Source organism: Pleurodeles waltl, chromosome 10 (genome assembly GCF_031143425.1).
Source record: "Pleurodeles waltl isolate 20211129_DDA chromosome 10, aPleWal1.hap1.20221129, whole genome shotgun sequence".
NCBI classification, from domain to species: Eukaryota; Metazoa; Chordata; class Amphibia; order Caudata; family Salamandridae; genus Pleurodeles; species Pleurodeles waltl.
In genome coordinates, this window is record NC_090449.1 from 159,939,648 (window position 1) to 159,958,791 (window position 19,144).

At 47.6% G+C, this 19,144-nt stretch overlaps 1 protein-coding gene across 2 annotated transcripts in view; it reads right to left on the bottom strand.

The window, feature by feature from the left end:
- TOP3A (DNA topoisomerase III alpha) overlaps nt 1-19,144 on the bottom strand; it is a 226,817-nt gene that overhangs the window by 119,362 nt on the left and 88,311 nt on the right. For both annotated transcript variants that reach the window (XM_069210104.1, XM_069210105.1), the window contains exon 5: nt 7,618-7,726. In XM_069210104.1, the coding sequence (XP_069066205.1) occupies nt 7,618-7,726 (109 nt within the window). The remainder of the gene's footprint in view (nt 1-7,617; nt 7,727-19,144) is intronic.

A 19,144-nucleotide genomic window follows, 5' to 3' on the forward strand; every position in this document is an offset into this window, starting at 1 on the left:
AGCCAATAGGTCTGGCTGTCAGCCTTCTGGTTTTGTCGATGCTCGTTTTGTTAGCTTTTTGTGAAGCTTTATTGATAGGGAAGCTACTTGGCAATACTAAAAAATGGATAACAGCAAAATATGTTTGTGGTCTTAAAAAGGACTCATTATCAAAGTGGTTTCTGGGGCTGAAGGGAAATACTTTGTGTGCGATGTGCTCCATGTTATAGAGCAGAATGCTGTTCCGAACAATGAAGTAAGCCAATGGCTGAAGAGGGCTGAATAACAGATGGAGAAGCATGGCAGTAAGCCTCTATAAGTATAATATGTGTACTATACTATAATATATATTATATGTAACATTTTAGCAAACCCAAATGTTCTTGCCTCATGCCAGGCCTAAAAGGGATGCTTCCTAATTGGTTGGGAATTGCCAGTGCCAGCAGGAAGAACTGGCTTGCGGTTCTCTAAAAAGAAAGAATGCTGCCACTTAAGACATTTCGGATCCCCCTGCAAGAGTGTCCCGTACAGGATACCAACAGATGCATCACCTAAAGCCATACCAAGCAAACATTTATTTTACAAGATAAACTATGCTGCAGTGGAACATATGGTAACTGATGAGATGGCAGGGTGCGTGAAGTGACAGACGAAGAGTACCAGAATCTCCAGGAACGCCAGCTTTCCAGACTCAGTCGTCCTGCGATTCCTGGTAGGGAATCTGATTTCACAGAAGTTAAGCTGGGAGAGATAGAAGACTTCAAGTGAACACACTGTACAGAAATACTGAGGGAAAGTCATATCTTTTGCAGAGGAAGTCATTAATAGGAATACTTTCAAAATGCACACAGACAGGTCCACATCGCATACAAATGTCTGTGATGAGACTAGATCTTTGGAAAGACAACAATGCTGTCTTGGCTCTGGTGGAACGAAAGTCATCAAGATACCTGAATGCTTCTAACAGCTTTTGAATGCAATAAACTATGTACTAGCCAATCACTGTCCCAGAAGCCTTATTTGCAGGGGTAAGGCTATGATTTGTCATTTATCACAAACACATGCTCAGAGATCTCAAAGAGTTTTGTCCTTGCCAGATAGAACATTAGAGAGCTGGGCTGTTTAGGTGCCAGATTTGGCACCTCCAACAGAGGGAAAACAATATGACTTTTCAAAAAGACAAGATGAATAAGGGGAATGAAAAAGAAAGGAATACACTAACTTCTCCAACCAGTTCAAGAGATAATAGCCCAAGTGTTTCTACTTCCTCCCTACCAGGATACTAATTCCAAACAAAGGATATAGGAGATCACAATGTGACAAAAAGAGCTGTTCAAAGTCCCAAGTGCTGAAAACTTTAGCACCCTATGATTGATGCACCACTCATATGGGGCCTGATTAAGTCTGCACAGAATACTCAAATTTATTTTCCCCATCTAGATGGCTGTGTGCCAGAAAATATTGTATGTTGTGAAGGACCAGTCGCAAAACTTAGCAGCTGGTAAAGGGATTGAGACAGGTACCCCAGCACCTTAAAACACTTCAGCGTGCTGTCCAGGTGAACTAGTACAACTGCCACGCCTTTACCTTTGAGAAAAGGGAAGCAGAAAGGAAGGACTTGAGGCACTGAAAAATGACCCTAAGATCTAAATGAATTATACTGGGTGCAATGGTCTGGAGGGTACAGAGCCTGAGGCCTTTGGCAATGTGCAACCCAGTCATACTGGTATGAGTGCACAATAAGTAGACAAAGAGTGTTGATGACTGAAAATAAGCACCTTTTATAGGTTTGCTTTCAGAGTCCATCAGCAAAGATACAACCAATGGCTGAGGAGTGAATCTTTGCTTGAAGCTCCACAGCCTGAATCCCATTTATAGCCAAGAAATGTAGCACAACCCCCAGCCACACCTCAGTCAAGAGCATGAATCCTTTTTGGAAGTAACATAATAAAGCTTGCAGAAATCTATGAATGCACCTATTCATGTATGCCTCTGGGGTAAAGGCAGGTGAGAGATTTTCTGGTCGATAAATAATTTCACACACAGAAACGCAGATGAGAGAGAGACATATACTTTTTTGATGGGAAGCTGGAGACTGCTTTTTTCAGCCATGGTAGTCCTAGTAAGGTAATGAATGCATCCCAGAAAGCAAAGATGATTCTCCTCTACGAAGTGAGTGTTTATAAATGCTCCAAAAGAACCATTAAAGTGAACAAAATAGACATACGTCTTCACGCTACTGACCTCAAAGTGTAGAGCTCAAATAGTGTGATAGTGCTCTTCCTTAACAGGTGTACGGAAGTATGCAACATCAACTCATGCCAACCGGTGCCTCAAAGCATGTCCATAGGATGTAACCTAGTATGATAGACAAGGCTGTATCAGAGGAAACGTGGTCAAGTATGCGATTCCTAATATGCAATACTGAAATCTGACCTCCTGCCTCTAGTTTCTTAGCTGCAAGAAAAAAAGTGAAATGACGTCCCAGGCCTTTTTAGCTTTTGGGCACTAGCTTAATTCTTACAGAAAGAAAAAAATATATTTACTGCTTTGGAGAGGACTTTTAAAGTCTTTAAGTACATGAAGCAGGAACCAATAGGAGATCTAGGCTTACAATTCTGATGATACGGATTGCCCACCTATGCTGATTAATAAACAGTATCTGATGACAAAGAACTCCATCTCCATTTAACTAGACAATGCATGCAGCAAAACGCCTAGAAGTACGTGCTGCATCCCAGAGGGAAAGTCAACCTAACTATCTCTTTGAACAATCCTGGTATGCAAAGGCTGTAGAAGCTTGTGATTTTGGTCTGGCCTAAAATCTAATCTTTACTTTCTCACTTTACTGAAGTTGTTACAACTTAGAATGCTTCCTGAACTTAAATGGTTGTGAAGCAGTGGGCATTGTGCTTCAGGATCTGTGCAGTCATAACACTAGTTTTACATTTCTCAAGAATCTAACAAAGAAGAAAACAACATTGCTACGTCAAACAGTAAGTTCATGGCTTTGTGCTGTATGTCGTTCTGAAGACAAGGAGTAGACAACCATGCTTTGTTTCCCATGCAGTCATTCAAAACACTAGCTGCTGTGCCCGTCAGATTTGTATTCAGTTAGCGACTGGAAAGATGCATCTTTGCTGCCAGGGAGCCAGAAGAGGAATTTTGTTGACCATCCAAAGGAGGAAATTCATTAAATGTTTCTAACCTCTCTCAATCTGTCATACTGTAAGTGAGTATAACTCAATGGGCAGTTATGTGCTGGAGAGACAGGCACAAATTAAGGAAGGGACTTCATAACCTTGTTTTCCTGCTTCTTAGTCACATATTCATAACGCCATTAAAGGAGGTTCTGGATTTGTTCCATTATCAACTGCAGCAGTAACTATAATGGACTGATCAGACAAGTTATGGATAACAACAAATGCTAAGTTCTTAGTTGCTTCGTAGAAGGATATGATCCAAGGTGAGGCAGAGTGTAAATGGGCTGTTCCATCAAGGTCTGCTGCATCTTAGGAAAGGATGTTATCAATTCACAATTGAAAAAGTAAACAATTGTGTTGTGACTCCTGATGCAACTTAAAACCTACAAACAAGGTACCTTAACATTGCTAAAAACACAATGGACTCAGATTCAAATTGGAAGAAAGAGTACTCTGATCAGAAAAACGTGGCCAGGTGGGGTCCAAGCATTTATTTGCAGGAGGTCTGTCTAACCTCATCAAGGTGCCAAATTATAAGAAGTAATAGTAATGGGTGGGGACAAGTTAGTTTCTGGCAGCTAAGGTGTAAAACAACCTTCAAAACTAGGGCAGATTACAATTGAATGGTAGATAAACTCTCAGAGCAAAAATCTACAATCACCAGTACCAAACCTAGACAAATTGCTTTCCTTTTTAGGGTCGAGCATGCGTTGCATGCGCTTGCGTATGCCTTCCGCTAAGCGAGATGCTTTAGTAATTAAAAAGGGCTCGGAGTCCTGTCCACTGTCACGTCAGTGTCTGTCATTGGCTTTTGGGCTTGCCTGTTAGAATGTGCTTGATTACATTAGTGGCAGACATGCACATGTCATGCCTTTTCCGGTGGCTAGCCCTCCTCGAGCGCATCGACCAAGTACAGAAAACATGCGAGGCTCGCTGTTTTCTGTCCGGCTCATGGCCTACTTTTTCTCTATTTTCCCAGCACGATCTCGCTTGGCAGAAGTCGAGCGCACAAAATATCGGCTGTGTTACACAGTTAATTGCACTTTTTCGGGTTACGTACATAAATGCACTATTGTCGATAGGTTTCATTACCAGTGAAAAGTCGGGTTAGGAGTTTACAACGCTATCAGCTCTAACACGAGCAAGCGCGATACCGGTTGCTTTGCAAATGCTTGTTTCTCCTGTTTCCCTTAATATTTCTTAACTGTTCAGTGTCTAACTGAAGAAGAACCACTCCTATGGTATTCTTTAAAATCAAAACAGGCCTCAAGTTTGGATTTGGAAACCTTACCACCTTCAGGTCTACTTTATGTGAACTGGGAACAGGATGGGTGGTTTTAGGGAGAAAATGGTAAATAATCCTGGTCTCCTATTAGCCTGGCAGATGGTTCAGGCACTTGTGAACTATTCCTCTTCGAGAGACCAACTGCTGACTCCAGGGTCGGACAGGCCTACAGGGCAATCAGACACTGCCCAAAAAGCTGGACAGAAATATCAGAAATGTGCTCTTTTTGGGGTCTACCCTGCATGAGCAGTATGCGCCCTCGCTTGGGAGATGCTGTTGTGTGCACTAAGGTGCTTGCTGCCCGCCCTTTGATTACCGTTCGTTGGTCCATTTGAACTTTTCTTTACGGTTTCCTACTTGGCCAGCATGTGCTTTGGCATCACTATCGGTTTCATTTGGAGAGCATGACTCAAGCATGGATTTATTCATTTTAATTAGTGTTCTATTCACGCTGTGATTCTAGTACTGTTTGTTCATCTTTCTTTATTGCCCTCCTCATCTACCTGATATTTTTGTTTCTTTCAGTTATTCGTGTCTCTGTATGTTTGCTTCTTTATCCTGTTTGTGTTTTTTTCTGTAGTTTATATAGTGGGACCTCGACACAGAGGTATTGAGCTGGTGTAGAGACTCTCTAACCCTTAAGCCACCACATCCTTTCCATGTGTTTTTCGTGTTTCTTTAGTACACAGCCTGGTGACTTATTTGGCATAGATTTTTTGCAGGCAGCACCTAAACAAAGATTTCTGTTTTCTTTCTTTTGAATATGGCAATCAAAATAGAATATACTTGATTACTGCTTGGTAACCATGTTTCCTCTGTGTAGGTGCTGTTGAAAGACTATGCGGATTCTGATGAGCATTGAACTTTGAGTAGTGGCTTCAATATAGCGAGTTTCTCAAGACATGGGAGAAACTGCATTTTTATAAAAAAATGAACTCCAGGGCCAATACTGCCACATGGCTCAGTATGAGCAGGAGGTGGGTGTGGAAGGATCCACATAGTCTTTGCTGTTGTCACGCACTGGGGTAGTGTGGGCATTCTCTTTGTGCCATGTGCAAATTGTGTTCAGTGGCACAGTCCTAGATAGGGTGTAACAGACACTTTCACATTCACAAAATGTCAGAGGTATTGAAGGGAATAAATGTATGACTTTCAGCCTGTCTGGGCTTTTGAACCAGCAACATTAGCATCCGTGGCTCGTAGGCCACACGCACAGCGGGTAAACTGGAACTACAAGTCCCAACCCACCTGAGCGTGCAAGGAGTTCATTGCTAATTTAAAATGCACTTATTTTGTGCAGTCGGTACCTTTTGATTTTTCCACCTGTACACACACTGGTGTTAGTTGTGAACTGAAAAAAAATGTCCCTCTCTCTTCAATTCCCCAGTACTGGCTCTTGGCAAACTGAGGAGTGCATTAAGATTACACGCAAGGACCCGCACATGTACCTTGTTATTTATGTTTTAAAGAGATCCCTTTCATTGACACCATTCACCTGCTCTGCCTCGTGCACTATTAGGGTTTGCTGCACATCTACGGGGCTACATATTGCAGTTGTTACCTATTGACAAGCCAAAGCTTTCTTGGGTCTGCAGTCTTGGTTAACTTCAAAAGATTTCAGTTGTTTAAAACACAGACAATAATCAGTCATAAAAAGGAAGGACAGCACTGGCCCACTTTCTGCATGGTGACCATGGACGTCAATTTACTAAAGTGGCAGGGTTAGCGAAAGTGACATCACATGCCTTTTGACCTTCACTTTCACTCTCACACAATCACACTTTCTCACTTATGTAAACACTCGTAACCATGCACATAAATTTTGCTTTTACTTTTTCAACATTTTTTTTTTTAGCTATGCTGCACAGCATATGGGTTGGTGTACAAAAGGGTAAAAACCCATTGGCAAAGCCATTAGATACTGAAGGCAAACCCTATTGGCTTTGTCAATGCTTGTTTTGACTGCCTGTGGTCCTGTTTTATGGTCTGCTGGTTCTTCCATATCTCGTAAAACACTCATACAGCGTGTCTTTACAAGTTCAAAACTGCTCAAATTTGCAAACATGGGCCCCCTTTTAGGCCATCTAATTCACTAATGGTGGACACTTATTTTGGTGCCCAAGCCTATTTTCTGTCCAGTCCGACACTGGCTGACTCTGATCATGTTAAGAGTTGAATCCTTTGAAAGAAGACAGTCCCTCAGCGACCTCAAACACCTTTCTATAATTAAAATAGGAAATCAACAGCTGGTCTTTCCCATAATACATGCTTTGAATGCTTGCCCCACCGTATTCAGAGCTTCAAATACAGGTGTGTCAGAGGGAGGGGAATATCTTTATTGCTTTGCTCAATCAACATACGCAGAAATACTTGAATCATCGAACAAGTAGAGGCAAAGAGAAATCCCAAGCACTGAAGAAGTGAAGCCCTGTGTGCAGCCCACTTCTAAATCAGGAAGTGTGTAAGGTTGTTGGTGAATCATGGGTAGGTAATGTAGCCCAAATCTGACGGGGCTCTGAAACGTTTAAGATGACAGCATTTGTTTTTCTTTTTTTTTTTTTTTTTAGAGAAAAATGTTTTCTGGTCCGAGTACCAGCACAGGAAATTGACCCCTGCATCAGTACAAATGAAATTAGGGAAAGAGAGCAACCGATAAATAACTTTTTCTCTGCCTATGATCATCATGCGACCGGTAGAATATCTGGACAGGTCCTGCAACCTCCCTGTGAATCCCATGGAGAACATCATGGCTACGAAGAGAGTCCTGACGGTAAAATAGTCATCGTTTCACATGAGCAAGACAGGACACTTGCCACCAAGTTACTCTGTGCCTTGAAAATAGAACATTTTTCACCTTCTATGAGATATGGGGTTGTGTCATTGTGCCCTCAGAGTGTGCAAAATAAAGACAACTGAAGGTGGCACTGGTGGGGAGAATAACAGAAGACAAACTTAATCAGCTACTACTCCAATACAAATAATGAACAATGGATGAGCAACCACAATCAGAAATTACTTGTTTTCCGTGTCTACATATTTGTACCACGGGACACAATAGAACAGTATGCAGTGCATTCTGAGAAACTTGCAATAAAGGAAGTAAATTAGCCGAAAAGCAATAATCTTGGGGGGTGGGGGGCCTGCGCATACCTGCTTTACAAACTTGGATGACCTCGAAGCCAATGTTCTCCCCCTCCCGATCGCAATCCGTCCAAATGACCAGGGCTTGACATTGTCGTGCCTCCTTTTCGAGTGTCCTCTAAAGAAACAGATCATGCCACTAATGAGTAGACTAATCCATAAATCATTCAGAACACACAAATACTGTACACGCAACTGCAATGAGGAATAACCTTAAAATCGGAAACAAGAGAGTCAATCAAATCCAAATGCTTTCTTAATAAAGTGCATGAATATCATTAATGTAATTCCTCGTTTTTCCAGGTGCTCATCTGGTACATTACGCACGCCATAATGTTTGCAAAAATTCTGTATTTTATAAACATATATCATTTTGCTCCAAAATTCAGTGTGGAGATTCAAAATCATTCGTTTTACCTAAATCTTCTGTGCATTTTCGACATAACAGAAAATACGCATTAGCTTAGCCAGAAGGTCTGGTGTTGGCTGCCAGCTTTTTGACTTTGTTAATGCTGGTTTTGTTTTGTCATGGTTTCAGCAAAAGTTTATTGCTGGGGACACTGGTTTACACGACAAACAAAACACACACATTGCCAGCGTGTGAGTCCCTGGCACTGACGGGAACTACTTTGTGTGTAGAACTCCTCCTTGTAAAAAAGCGAAAAGCTGTCACCCACTGTGAAGTTAGTCGGCTGATTCTTTTCCCGATGCTGTGTGCTGTTATGGGTGGGCGAAAATTGTGAATGACATCACAACCCACCAATGGATCTAGAGAGCTAGCTGAAAACCCCGAGACATATAGCATACATATAATTAAAAAATAAATTAAAAATTAAAAAATATATCTTGGCTAATATCAAGCCTAAAAAAATATGAAACTCCTCTTAACAGAAGTGTTTCTGAACACAGGAACAAAGCTGTTTAAAAGTTTGGCAACATTTCTTACAAAATTTGGCTTCTTGTAATCCCCCAGAGAGCTTACTTTGAGCACAACCCGATATTAGATTTTATTTTTCTCTTTGACCACACCTGGGTGTGATCTACACAGTACCTTTGCTAACAACTAGGGTGTAAACTAAAAGTGAATGCTCAGGCGTTCTAGGCAGTGCCCGCCAGGGGAATTAAGCAGTTGTCCAAGATCACTCAGCGTGTGAAGGCCTGCCACAGATACTGACGTGGTACCGCGGCATCAACAGTTAGGTTGCTTGCCATTCTCCGGACAAGCCATGGTTCTTATCTTTCTGTTGGTAAATACTGGTTATGCTAAATTAACACTAAGCACTGTAATTGAAACAAGGCGTATTTGCAGAAGGAGAAAAGGCCGTGTCAATTCTGTAGAAAGAGAGACTTTACTTATGACAAATAACTGTATAGAGCTGCTCAGGAGCAGGCTGAATTAACCCCGACTTCCCCACTTTACCAAATTGTGTGATCCTAGGCCATTAGTTAATTTCAATTTCCCTCCTTGTTCTTCATTATCATATATAAAAGGACGTTGAAATACATGACTTGTGGATGTGCACTGTACAAAACCTTCTCCTGTGTTTGATTTAATAAACTATAATGTTTTTCATGTATAATAGGAACCCAGTCCAAAGAGTACACTTAACAACTGAAATGCATCTTAGATCACTATTAATATTATTGTCAGGTTGGGGGTGTGTAGGGGGGAATGTTTGCAAACTACTGCTTTTAAAAACAATACTTCTCATTGCACTAATATAATGTGATGTACTAAAAGGAAACGGTGGTTCTGCATGTTAATGAACTACACTCTGTTTTCTTAAGAGATCTTATACTTTTACACTTTTGCTGCAAGATGTCTTTAAAAATAAATAAGTTAGGCCGTGCAGGATAACCTAGTTACTTCCTTTCTTTAACTGCAATTAAGATCTAAATAAAGGGTTGTCGGTTTAGTAAACTTGTTTCTCAATGTTAGCGCTGAGTCGAGAAAACAGAAGCCCAGTGCTACTCTTGACCAGGAGGCCTATAAATGTCAGGAGGGCCACATGCGGCCCGGGCCATACTTTGAGCATCACTGTATTAAGGGCTGCAGCTGCGTTCCAAAGAGCGGTGGTTAACAGCCCACACCACCTCTCATTAGTCGGCCTTGGGTTGCTCTGCTTCGCTACCCTGAGGCAGTCAACTGCAACAATGGTGTACTTAGTTCCCGGTCAAAAGACAATTGTGGACCTATTACTTGTGAAAGACTCACATTCTCCATAACTAATAACCTAATTTTGTACAGCAAGTTTAAACTACATTCTGGGGGCGTGGCTGAACAGGCCAAGATGGCGGCCGCATAATTCGTCGGCTCCAGAGGGGCCTACAATAATCCGCCAAACCGAGCCCCACCCCGGTGCCATCACAGAGAGTACTGCGTACGGGGGCCGTTGGGGGCTGGGGTCGGCCAGCGGCCCTGGGTCTCCGGGCCCCTAGGTCGCTCCCGGAAGCGAGCAGACCGGGCGAGGCCCGGGGGTGAGTGGAGGCCGAAGGCTCGAGTGTCGGGTCTGCCCGGCTGCGGCCGGGTCGTCCTGCGGGACGCTGCTAAGGGAAGGAGCGACGATTCTGGATCCGGACCCCGGCTGTTTGAGACTAGGTCTGCTTGCCCTGGACTCTGGGCGGGGTTGACTTGACCTGTCCGGTGGAGCCGGAAGACAAAGCGTGGTGCTCCCGCGCGGCAGCCTAATCGAGGCAGAGCCGCTAGCTGGGGCCTGGGCACACAGATGGCGCTGGGCCTCGGAGCCCCGGATTCGGCCCTGGCAGAAAGTGGGGAGACCCTGGGAAACACCGATCCCTTTAACGGAGCGGGGACACCGAGGCAGAGCTGGGTGAGACGCCCGGTCACTGGTGCCACCGCTGTGGGGTCCGATCGCCCGCGGGCCTCGAGGTGGGGGCCCTGCTGCCGCCGGCTGCGCTGGACTGCGGAGGCATCGGGATTGCCGGTGGGGCTCCGGAGAGGGCCTGAATTCTTCGGCAGACGGGCCCTGGGGCCCCCAGGGGCAGTGTGGTGCCGACTGGACCTGTGGGAATCATACTTCGCGGCGCTGAACCGAACCCCGCTTTGAACCTGGGGTTGGCCTTGGAGGACAGGCACGATCGGACCCGGTCAGTCCCGCTGGAGTGCAACCGGTACAAAAGAATCTACCACTACATAACGGCCAGAGGAACGGGCCGCTAGGGGACTAAGATGCTGTCACTCCGGTACAGTGGCTTGAGCTGGATGCATCCGGGCCTGGAAGTGGAGGGAGTCGTCAGTGTCGCAGCAAAGGGCCACAAGCCACATTGGAAACCTGGGTACAAAGCCATCCAGAGCCGATGACCTCCAGGAACCAACGCGGGGGTAAAGTTTTGGAACGCACAATATCTGCTGACCGCAGTGGAGGGGACCTGCGAGACCTCATGCAGTCTAAAGTTCAAGACACCCTGGACAAAATACTGGGTGCAATCAAGGACACAAAAGCAACTCTACAGCACGACAGTAAGCAGGTCACAGTAGAAGGTGGCCTCCTACGGGCGGACCACCAAAAGCTGACAGACAGAGTTAAGGAGACAGAGACTACACTAGCAGACCTCACACCGAGACAAAAGGACCTAGCTGCTACAGTGATGAGTCTCACGGATAAAGTGACACGGCTGGAGCACAGGGCAGAGGATGCGGAGGGAAGAAATCGAAGGAACAATGTACGGGTGATAGGTCTCCCGGAAGGTGCGGAAGGCACGAATATGATGGAATTCCTTGAGGAATGGTTGCGTACAGTCATAGCACCGGGACAATTGACACCATTCTTTACACTGGAACGAGCGCATCAAGTTCTGTAGCACCTGGGAGGCCGCCCCGGGTGGTGGTTGCCAGGTTACTCCACTACAAAGACAGAGATATCCTGCTCCAGAGGGCCAGAGAAGCGGGTCACTTTAGAGTGGCGAATGGAGAAGTGACTCTCTTCCCGGATTTTACAATTGACTTCCAAATTAAAAGAGCCTCGTTTCTGGCAGTGAAAAGGGCCCTTAGGGATGAAGGGATCCAATACTCACTTCTCTTCCGGGCAAGACAGAGTGATAGTGGACGACAAGACCACATTCTTCCAGAACCCTGAAGAGGCATGGGAGTGGCTGGAGGAGGACAGAGAGGACAACGTGCGAGGTTGGGTGACACTGAATGTGGAGCGCAGCGGGACCAAGGGAGGGCCCGCCGCGGGGACCACCTCAAGGCCGAGCCATCATGATCTTGGAAGGAGTCTGGGAAGAAGGAGGCCCTGAGGGTGGCAGCCTCCATAGGGCAGAGAGGTATCCCCCCCGGAGAGCAATGGGAGAGACTCGGATGGCACAACTGTCTCGTCAGTGGATGGCTCCGGCTGCTCCGGGCAGCCCACGAGGGTGACCCCACAGACGGCGGATGAACTGGGGTAACTGTACCCATAAACTGGTCCTGGGGTGAGGTGCACTATGTAATTAGGCCCCGACGGGTGTAGACCCACCCCCCTATCGGCTTCTTGTCCACTCAGTCAGGCTGGCAAGAACTATATTTACTTGGTTGACAAAGTTGCACCGTTGCCCAGTCTGCTTGTGCAGCCTACATTTTGAGAGGCGCCCTGGGGATGGGGAGTTGGGTTTTTCAATTTCGAGTTTTGATGGTGCCTGGGGATTGTGGATTGATTATATGCAGCACATGAAAATGGACAAAGGGGAGTGGGATGCTGAGGGAGGTGGTCGGGCCGCAATTCTCTTGATACATTTATATGACAGACTATAGTTTCCTAACAAGGAATATACGGGGGTGGGGTCACCAGCTAAAAGACACAGAATATCGTCCCACCTAAAGAGGAGAGGCATACATGTAGCAATGCTGCAGGAGACTCATTTGACAGCAAGTGAGGTGGAGAAACTGAGGCGTAGATGGAGAGGGCAGGTGTTTGCCACTAAATATTCCTCTTACGCCAGAGGAGCGTTGGTCTGGGTTCGGGCGGGAGTCCCCTTCGAAGTGGTATCAACTGACATAGATCAGGAGGGTAGGTTTGTGATAGTGGAGGGGAAGCTTCATGGTGTTCCAATAGTATTAGGAAGTATTTACGCTCCTAATCAGGACCAGATCCCCTTCCTACAGCGTTTGTCAAGCCGCCTTACTCGCCAGCAGCATAGAGAGTTGTTGCGGGGGGGGGGGGGGGGGAGGGGGACTTCAATAGCATACTGGACATAGAACTGGACCGCTCTACCCCACCGCTGCCAGGAGCAGTAACGCATAAAGTAGCTAAACAGCTGAGAGACTGGGTACACGCCTGGGGATTGATTGATGTCTGGCGCGAACAGCAACCTGACGACAAGGACTACTCATATTACGTAGGACTACACCGAGTACATACTAGGATAGACAGGGTGGTATGTTCAGCTAACCTAGCGCGGGGTATGACCCATTCAGAATACTTGGGGCGCACATAATCCAATCACAATCCCCTGTTGCTCACTTGGAGGGTGGCAGAGGACAGACCCCCCCCATACCACTGTGGAGATTATCTCCAGCTGTGCTGGAGGACCAGGCATAAAGAGAGGCGCTCCGCTTATACCTGACAGATCACATCAACATTAATAAGGGATCTGCCTCCTCCAGATTATAGAGTGGGAAACACTTAAAGTAGCAACGAGAGGTTACAGTATAGGACAAACGGTAGGGATAAGGTGCACACTGGAATGGGAAGTGACCAGTCTAGAGAAAACCATACATGAGGGGGAAAAGAAAGGGAGCAATGGAACGCCGGAACAAGAGGAGTAGATGCAAGCGAGGAGGTCCCAGTCTCAGGTAGAGGAACAGCTTAGATGCCATTGTGCGCAGAGATACTTAGCATCGGTGCAGGCTGAGGAGGGTAGGTCCGGTAAGATGCTGGCCTGGTTGGTGAGGTCAGGCGGGGAGGCGTCACCTATTGTGAGTGTGCATGATAAGAAAGGCGAGCGTAGATTCAGGCGGGTCCCATAAACAAGCTTTTAGAGATTACTATACCTACCTGTATCGGAGTCCGGACAATCTTGAGGCAGGCCGCCTAGATAGTTTTTTTACGGCCGCTCCCACTGACTACCCTGACACACGAGGGGAGGGACGGGGACTGGGGGAGCCGGTGACGGCGGAGGTGGTACGGGAAGCCATTACGCAGCTAGCCCCAGGGAATACGCTCGGTACAGACTGCCTTCCCAATGGACCTTTGCAAGAAGTACATGGCGCTGTTGGAGCCGCAGTTGGTGGAATTGTACGCAGAGGCATTACACCGTGGCCTACTCCCCAGACTCGCTTAGGGAGGCCCTGGTAGTCCCTCTGTCCAAGTTGAAATCTGGTGAAGCATCCGTCACTGATTTTCGCCTGCTATCCATGCTGAACAGTGATTTCAAAATTCTTAGCAAGATCCCAGGCAATCACTTGCTTCAATATATACCCACGTTAGTAAATGCAGACCAAAATGGGTTTGTCCCGAACCATAGCACCTCGCTGAATCTCAGACGCCTCTTTGCCATCTTACAGATGCCAGGGACGGAGAGACCCCCATCCGGAACGTTGCTTGCAATAGATTTCGAGAAAGCATTTGACTCAGTGTGATGGGACTACTTGAGGACAGTGATGCTGAGGACGGGTCTGGGGGAAGGATGGGTGAGATTGTTGGACCTATTATATGTAACCCCACTGGCGAGAGTGAGAACGGGTAAGACGATTTCAGAGCCCTACCCCATATACAGGGGTACCAGGCAAGGTTGCCCGCTGTCACCATTACTATTCGCCCTGGCTACTGAACCTCTGGCGGCCCAGCTACGAATGGAGGGAGCGGGCAGGGGAGTGGAATGGGGACAGACTGAGCACATAATTTCACTCTATGCTGACGATGTCCTAATCTAGCTCAGAGATTGGGAGTCTGGACTTCCGTGGGCCCTGCAAACTTTAGACTGCTTCAGGGGTCTTTCGTGACTACGCCTCAATAGGAGCAATACATTCGTATTCCCAATGACGGCGGGATATGACCGCCCCTCCTCGTGCCCTGGGGATGTGGTACGGGCACCACATACTTTTAAGTACCTGGGCATACAGGTATTCCACGACATAAAAGACCTCCGTGATGGGAACAAAGGTAGGGCGCTCTCCTCCCTACGGGCTTCTGTTGGGTTCTGGCGGTCACTGAAGCTATCGATAATGGCCAGAATATCATTATCTAAAATTATTGTTACCCCGCCTCCTTTATTATTTCGTTAACCTTCCAGTACTGATCCCCTCGCCGTGGTTCCGGGAGTTAAATACATTGCTCAGAGACCTTGTGTGGGACGGAGGTCGAAGGCGCACAGCGCTTTCGATTCTCTGTAGGCCAACCCTTGAGGGAGGACTAGGTGCCCCAGATTTTGAATTCTATTACCTGGCGTGCCAGTTACAGTGGGCCTCTAGGTAGTTTGCAGGAAGAGATCGCCTGGATAGATGTGCTGCCAACGGCGAGATGAGTCGCGAGGGGATCATAGCACAAATGATAAACCGGAGGGTGGAACCCCAGGAAAAAAGTGCAATGACGAAAGTGGCCTTAGCCTGCTGGAAAAGACGCTCGCAGCGGGTGGGTGCAGGCCTGGCTTACTCCCCTGCCTTACCATTATCGGTACTAACGTTAGACACGGTGGACGGGAGACTGACGGGCGCTGGACGGGGAACATGGACGAAGGGGGGTTGGGGGGGTGGAGACAGTTGGAGGCCTCTTCCGCAATGGGGTGCTGAGGCCCTTCACTGACCTGATGGACAGCTGCGGGGTCCCGCGTGGACAGTTCCTCTTATATCAGAGGCTGATACACATTTTAAAGGAGCATTGAGACACGGTTAATGCAGAGCCCACCACACACAGGGTCTTACACCTCCTACTAACATCAGGAGATGATACTCACCTAATAACTAACCTGTACAGAGTCGAAGGTATATTAAACCCACTACAATCCTAGAGGGAAAGGTGGGAAAGGACACTGGGCAGGTGTAGGAAGTTGGCTCTGTATGTACTATTTCAAAGTAAGAAATAGCATGCACAGAGTCCAAGGGTTCCCCTTAGAGGTAAGATAGTGCCAAAGAGAGATAATTCTAATGCTCTATTTTGTGGTAGTGTGGTCGAGCAGTAGGCTTATCAGAGGGTAGTGTTAAGCATTTGTTGTACACACACAGGCAATAAATGAGGAACACACACTCAGAGACAATTCCAGGCCAATAGGTTTTTGTACAAAAAAATATATTTTCTTAGTTTATTTTAAGAACCACAGGTTCAAGATTTACAAGTAATGCTTTAAATGAAAGGTACTTCACTTAGGAACTTTAGGAACTTTGAATTAGCAAAATAGCATATACAGTTTTCACATAAATGACATATAGCTATTTTAAAAGTAGACAGTGCAATTTTCAACAGTTCCTGGGGGAGGTAAGTGTTTGTTAGTTTTTGCAGGTAAGTAAACTACCTACGGGGTTCAAGTTTGGGTCCAAGGTAGCCCACCGTTGGGTGTTCAGAGCAACCCCAAAGTTACCACACCAGCAGCTCAGGGCCGGTCAGGTGCAGAGGTCAAAGTGGTGCCCAAAACGCATAGGCTTCAAAGGAGAAGGGGGTGCCCCGGTTCCCGTCTGCCAGCAGGTAAGTACCCGCGTCTTCGGAGGGCAGACCAGGGGGGTTTTGTAAGACACCGGGGGGGACACAAGTCCACCCAGAAGGTACACCCTCAGCGGCCCGGGCGCGGCCGGGTGCAGTGTGCAAACAAGCGTTGGGTTTGCAATAGGATTCAATAGGAGACCAAGGGGTCTCCTCAGCAATGCAGGCAGGCAAAGGGGGGCTCCTCGGGGTAGCCACCACATGGGCAAGGGAGAGGGCCACCTGGGGGTCGCTCCTGCACTGGAGGTCGGATCCTTCAGGTCCTGGGGGCTGCGGATGCAGTGCCTTTACCCAGCGTCGGGTCTTTGAAGCAGGCAGTCGCGGTCAGGGGGGGCCTCGGGATTCCCTCTGCAGGCGTCGCTGTGGGGGCTCAGGGGGCCAACTCTGGCTACTCACGGTCTCGTAGTCGCCGGGGAGTCCTCCCTGTGGTGTTTGTTCTCCACAAGTCGAGCCGGGGGCGTCGGGTGCAAAGTGCAAAGTCTCACGCTTCCGGCCGGAAACGTGTGTTGGTTCAAAGTTGCTTCTTTGTTGCAAAGTTGCAGTCTTGGTGGAACAGCGCCGCTGTCCTCGGGAGTTCTTGGTCCTTCTAGATGCAGGGCAGTCCTCTGAGGCTTCGGAGGTCGCTGGTCCCTGTGGAACGCGTCGCTGGAGCAGTGTCTTTAGAAGTGGGGGGCCAGGCCGGTAGAGCTGGGGCCAAAGCAGTTTGTGTCTCCGTCTTCTCTGCAGGTTTTCAGTTCAGCAGTCCTCTTCGTCTTAGGTTGCAGAAATCTAGTTTCCTAGGTCCTGGGGAGTCCCTAAATACTGAATTTAGGGGTGTGTTTAGGTCTGAGAGGGCAGTAGCCATTGGCTACTGTCCTTGAGGGTGGGTACACCCTCTTTGTGCCTCCTCCCTGAGGAGAGGGGGGCACATCATTATTCCTATTGGGGGAATCCTCCATCTGCAAGATGGAGGATTTCTAAAAGTCAGAGTCACCTCAGCTCAGGACACCTTAGGGGCTGTCCTGACTGGCCAGTGACAACTCCTTGTTTTTCTCATTATCTCTCCTGGACTTGCTGCCAAAAGTGGGGGCTGTGTTCAGGGGGCGGGCATCTCCAATAGCTGGAGTGCCCTGGGGCATTGTAACACGAAGCCTGAGCCTTTGAGGCTCAATGCTAGGTGTTACAGTTCCTGCAGGGGGAGGTGTGAAGCACCTCCACCCAGAGCAGGCTTTGTTTCTGTCCTCAGAGAGCACAAAGGCCCTCACTACATGGGGTCAGAAACTCGTCTCTCAGCAGCAGGCTGGCACAGACCAGTCAGCCCTGCACTGAACAATTGGGTAAAATACAGGGGGCATCTCTAAGATGCCTCTGTGTGCATTTTTAAATAAATCCAACACTGGCATCAGTGTGGGTTTATTATTCTGAGAAGTTTGATCCCAAACTTCCCAGTATTCAGTGTAGCCATTATGGAGCTGTGGAGTTCGTTTTTGATAGACTCCCAGACCATATACTCTTATGGCTACCCTGCACTTACAATGTCTAAGGTTTTGCTTAGACACTGTAGGGGCATAGTGCTCATGCACCTATGCCCTCACCTGTGGTATAGTGCACCCTGCCTTAGGGCTGTAAGGCCTGGTAGAGGGGTGACTTACCTATGCCACAGGCAGTGTGAGGTTGGCATGGCACCCTGAGGGGAGTACTATGTTGACTTAGTCATTTTCTCCCCACCAGCACACACAAGCTGGCAAGCAGTGTGTCTGTGCTGAGTGAGGCGTCTCCAGGGTGGCATAAGACATTCTGCAGCCCTTAGAGACCTTCCCTGGCATCAGGGCCCTTGGTTCCAGGGGTACCAGTTACAAGAGACTTATCTGGGTGCCAGGGTTGTGCCAATTGTGGAGACAATGGTACATTTTAGGTGAAAGAACACTGGTGCTGGGGCCTCGTTAGCATGGTCCCAGCACACTTCTCAGTCAAGTCAGCATCAGTATCAGGCAAAAAGTGGGGGGTAACTGCAACAGGGAGCCATTTCCTTACAGCAGGGATCTCTCGGATATGGAATGGCGGAAGGTGTTGGCATACCCACGGGCGGTCTCGAGGAATACACGCCTAAGATATATCCAATACAATTATTTACGCAGAATGTACCTCACTCCACATCGCTTGACTCTTATATACGGAGGAGTCCCTAAGGTATGCCCCAAATGTGATGAACTGGACGCTGACTTCGATCATATGGTATGGCACTGCCCTGAACTTCAGAGGGGCTGGGGGGCGGTGATGACAGACTTGAAAGACCTGCTTGGAGGGGAAATGACTCTGACACTGACTATGTGTCTACTGGGCCTGAGAACAGGATTGGCAATTAGGAAGGTAAATGAACGCTTCCTGGACCTAACCCTGGTTCTATTCAGGAGATTAATCGCAATGGGTTGGAAGTCACCCAAGTGCCCCTCCTTGACCTAATGGAGGCGAGACGTGATGAGATGGGCTAGGGCTGAACTACAAGTCCTGAAGAGGGAAGAGGCACAGGCATACGCCAGACACCCATTGCCCCGGTATGGGAGGAAGTATTGATGAAATGGGAGCGTAGTGAGGGGCGAGAGAGACGATGAGGAGGGGACGGATTGACACACAAGATAAGGTGTGGAGACATCAGGGATAAGGAGCTGTATTGTAGGTCACAATGAACTGTGAGGAAGGGAACAGGACCAACACTAAGCGCGGGTGGGGTAGTTGGAGGCCGGCATGAGAAGTAGTTCTTTGTGGATCATGAACAGAACGAGATGGGTGAGTAGTTAAGCAACAAACGGAGTGGCTCCTGACACAAACAAATCGACAGACTGTGGAAGGGACCGGGCCCCTCCCTGGTATGGGTACAAGAGGTATCCCCCAGCAACTAGACCTTACACGTCCCCAGGTGAGCC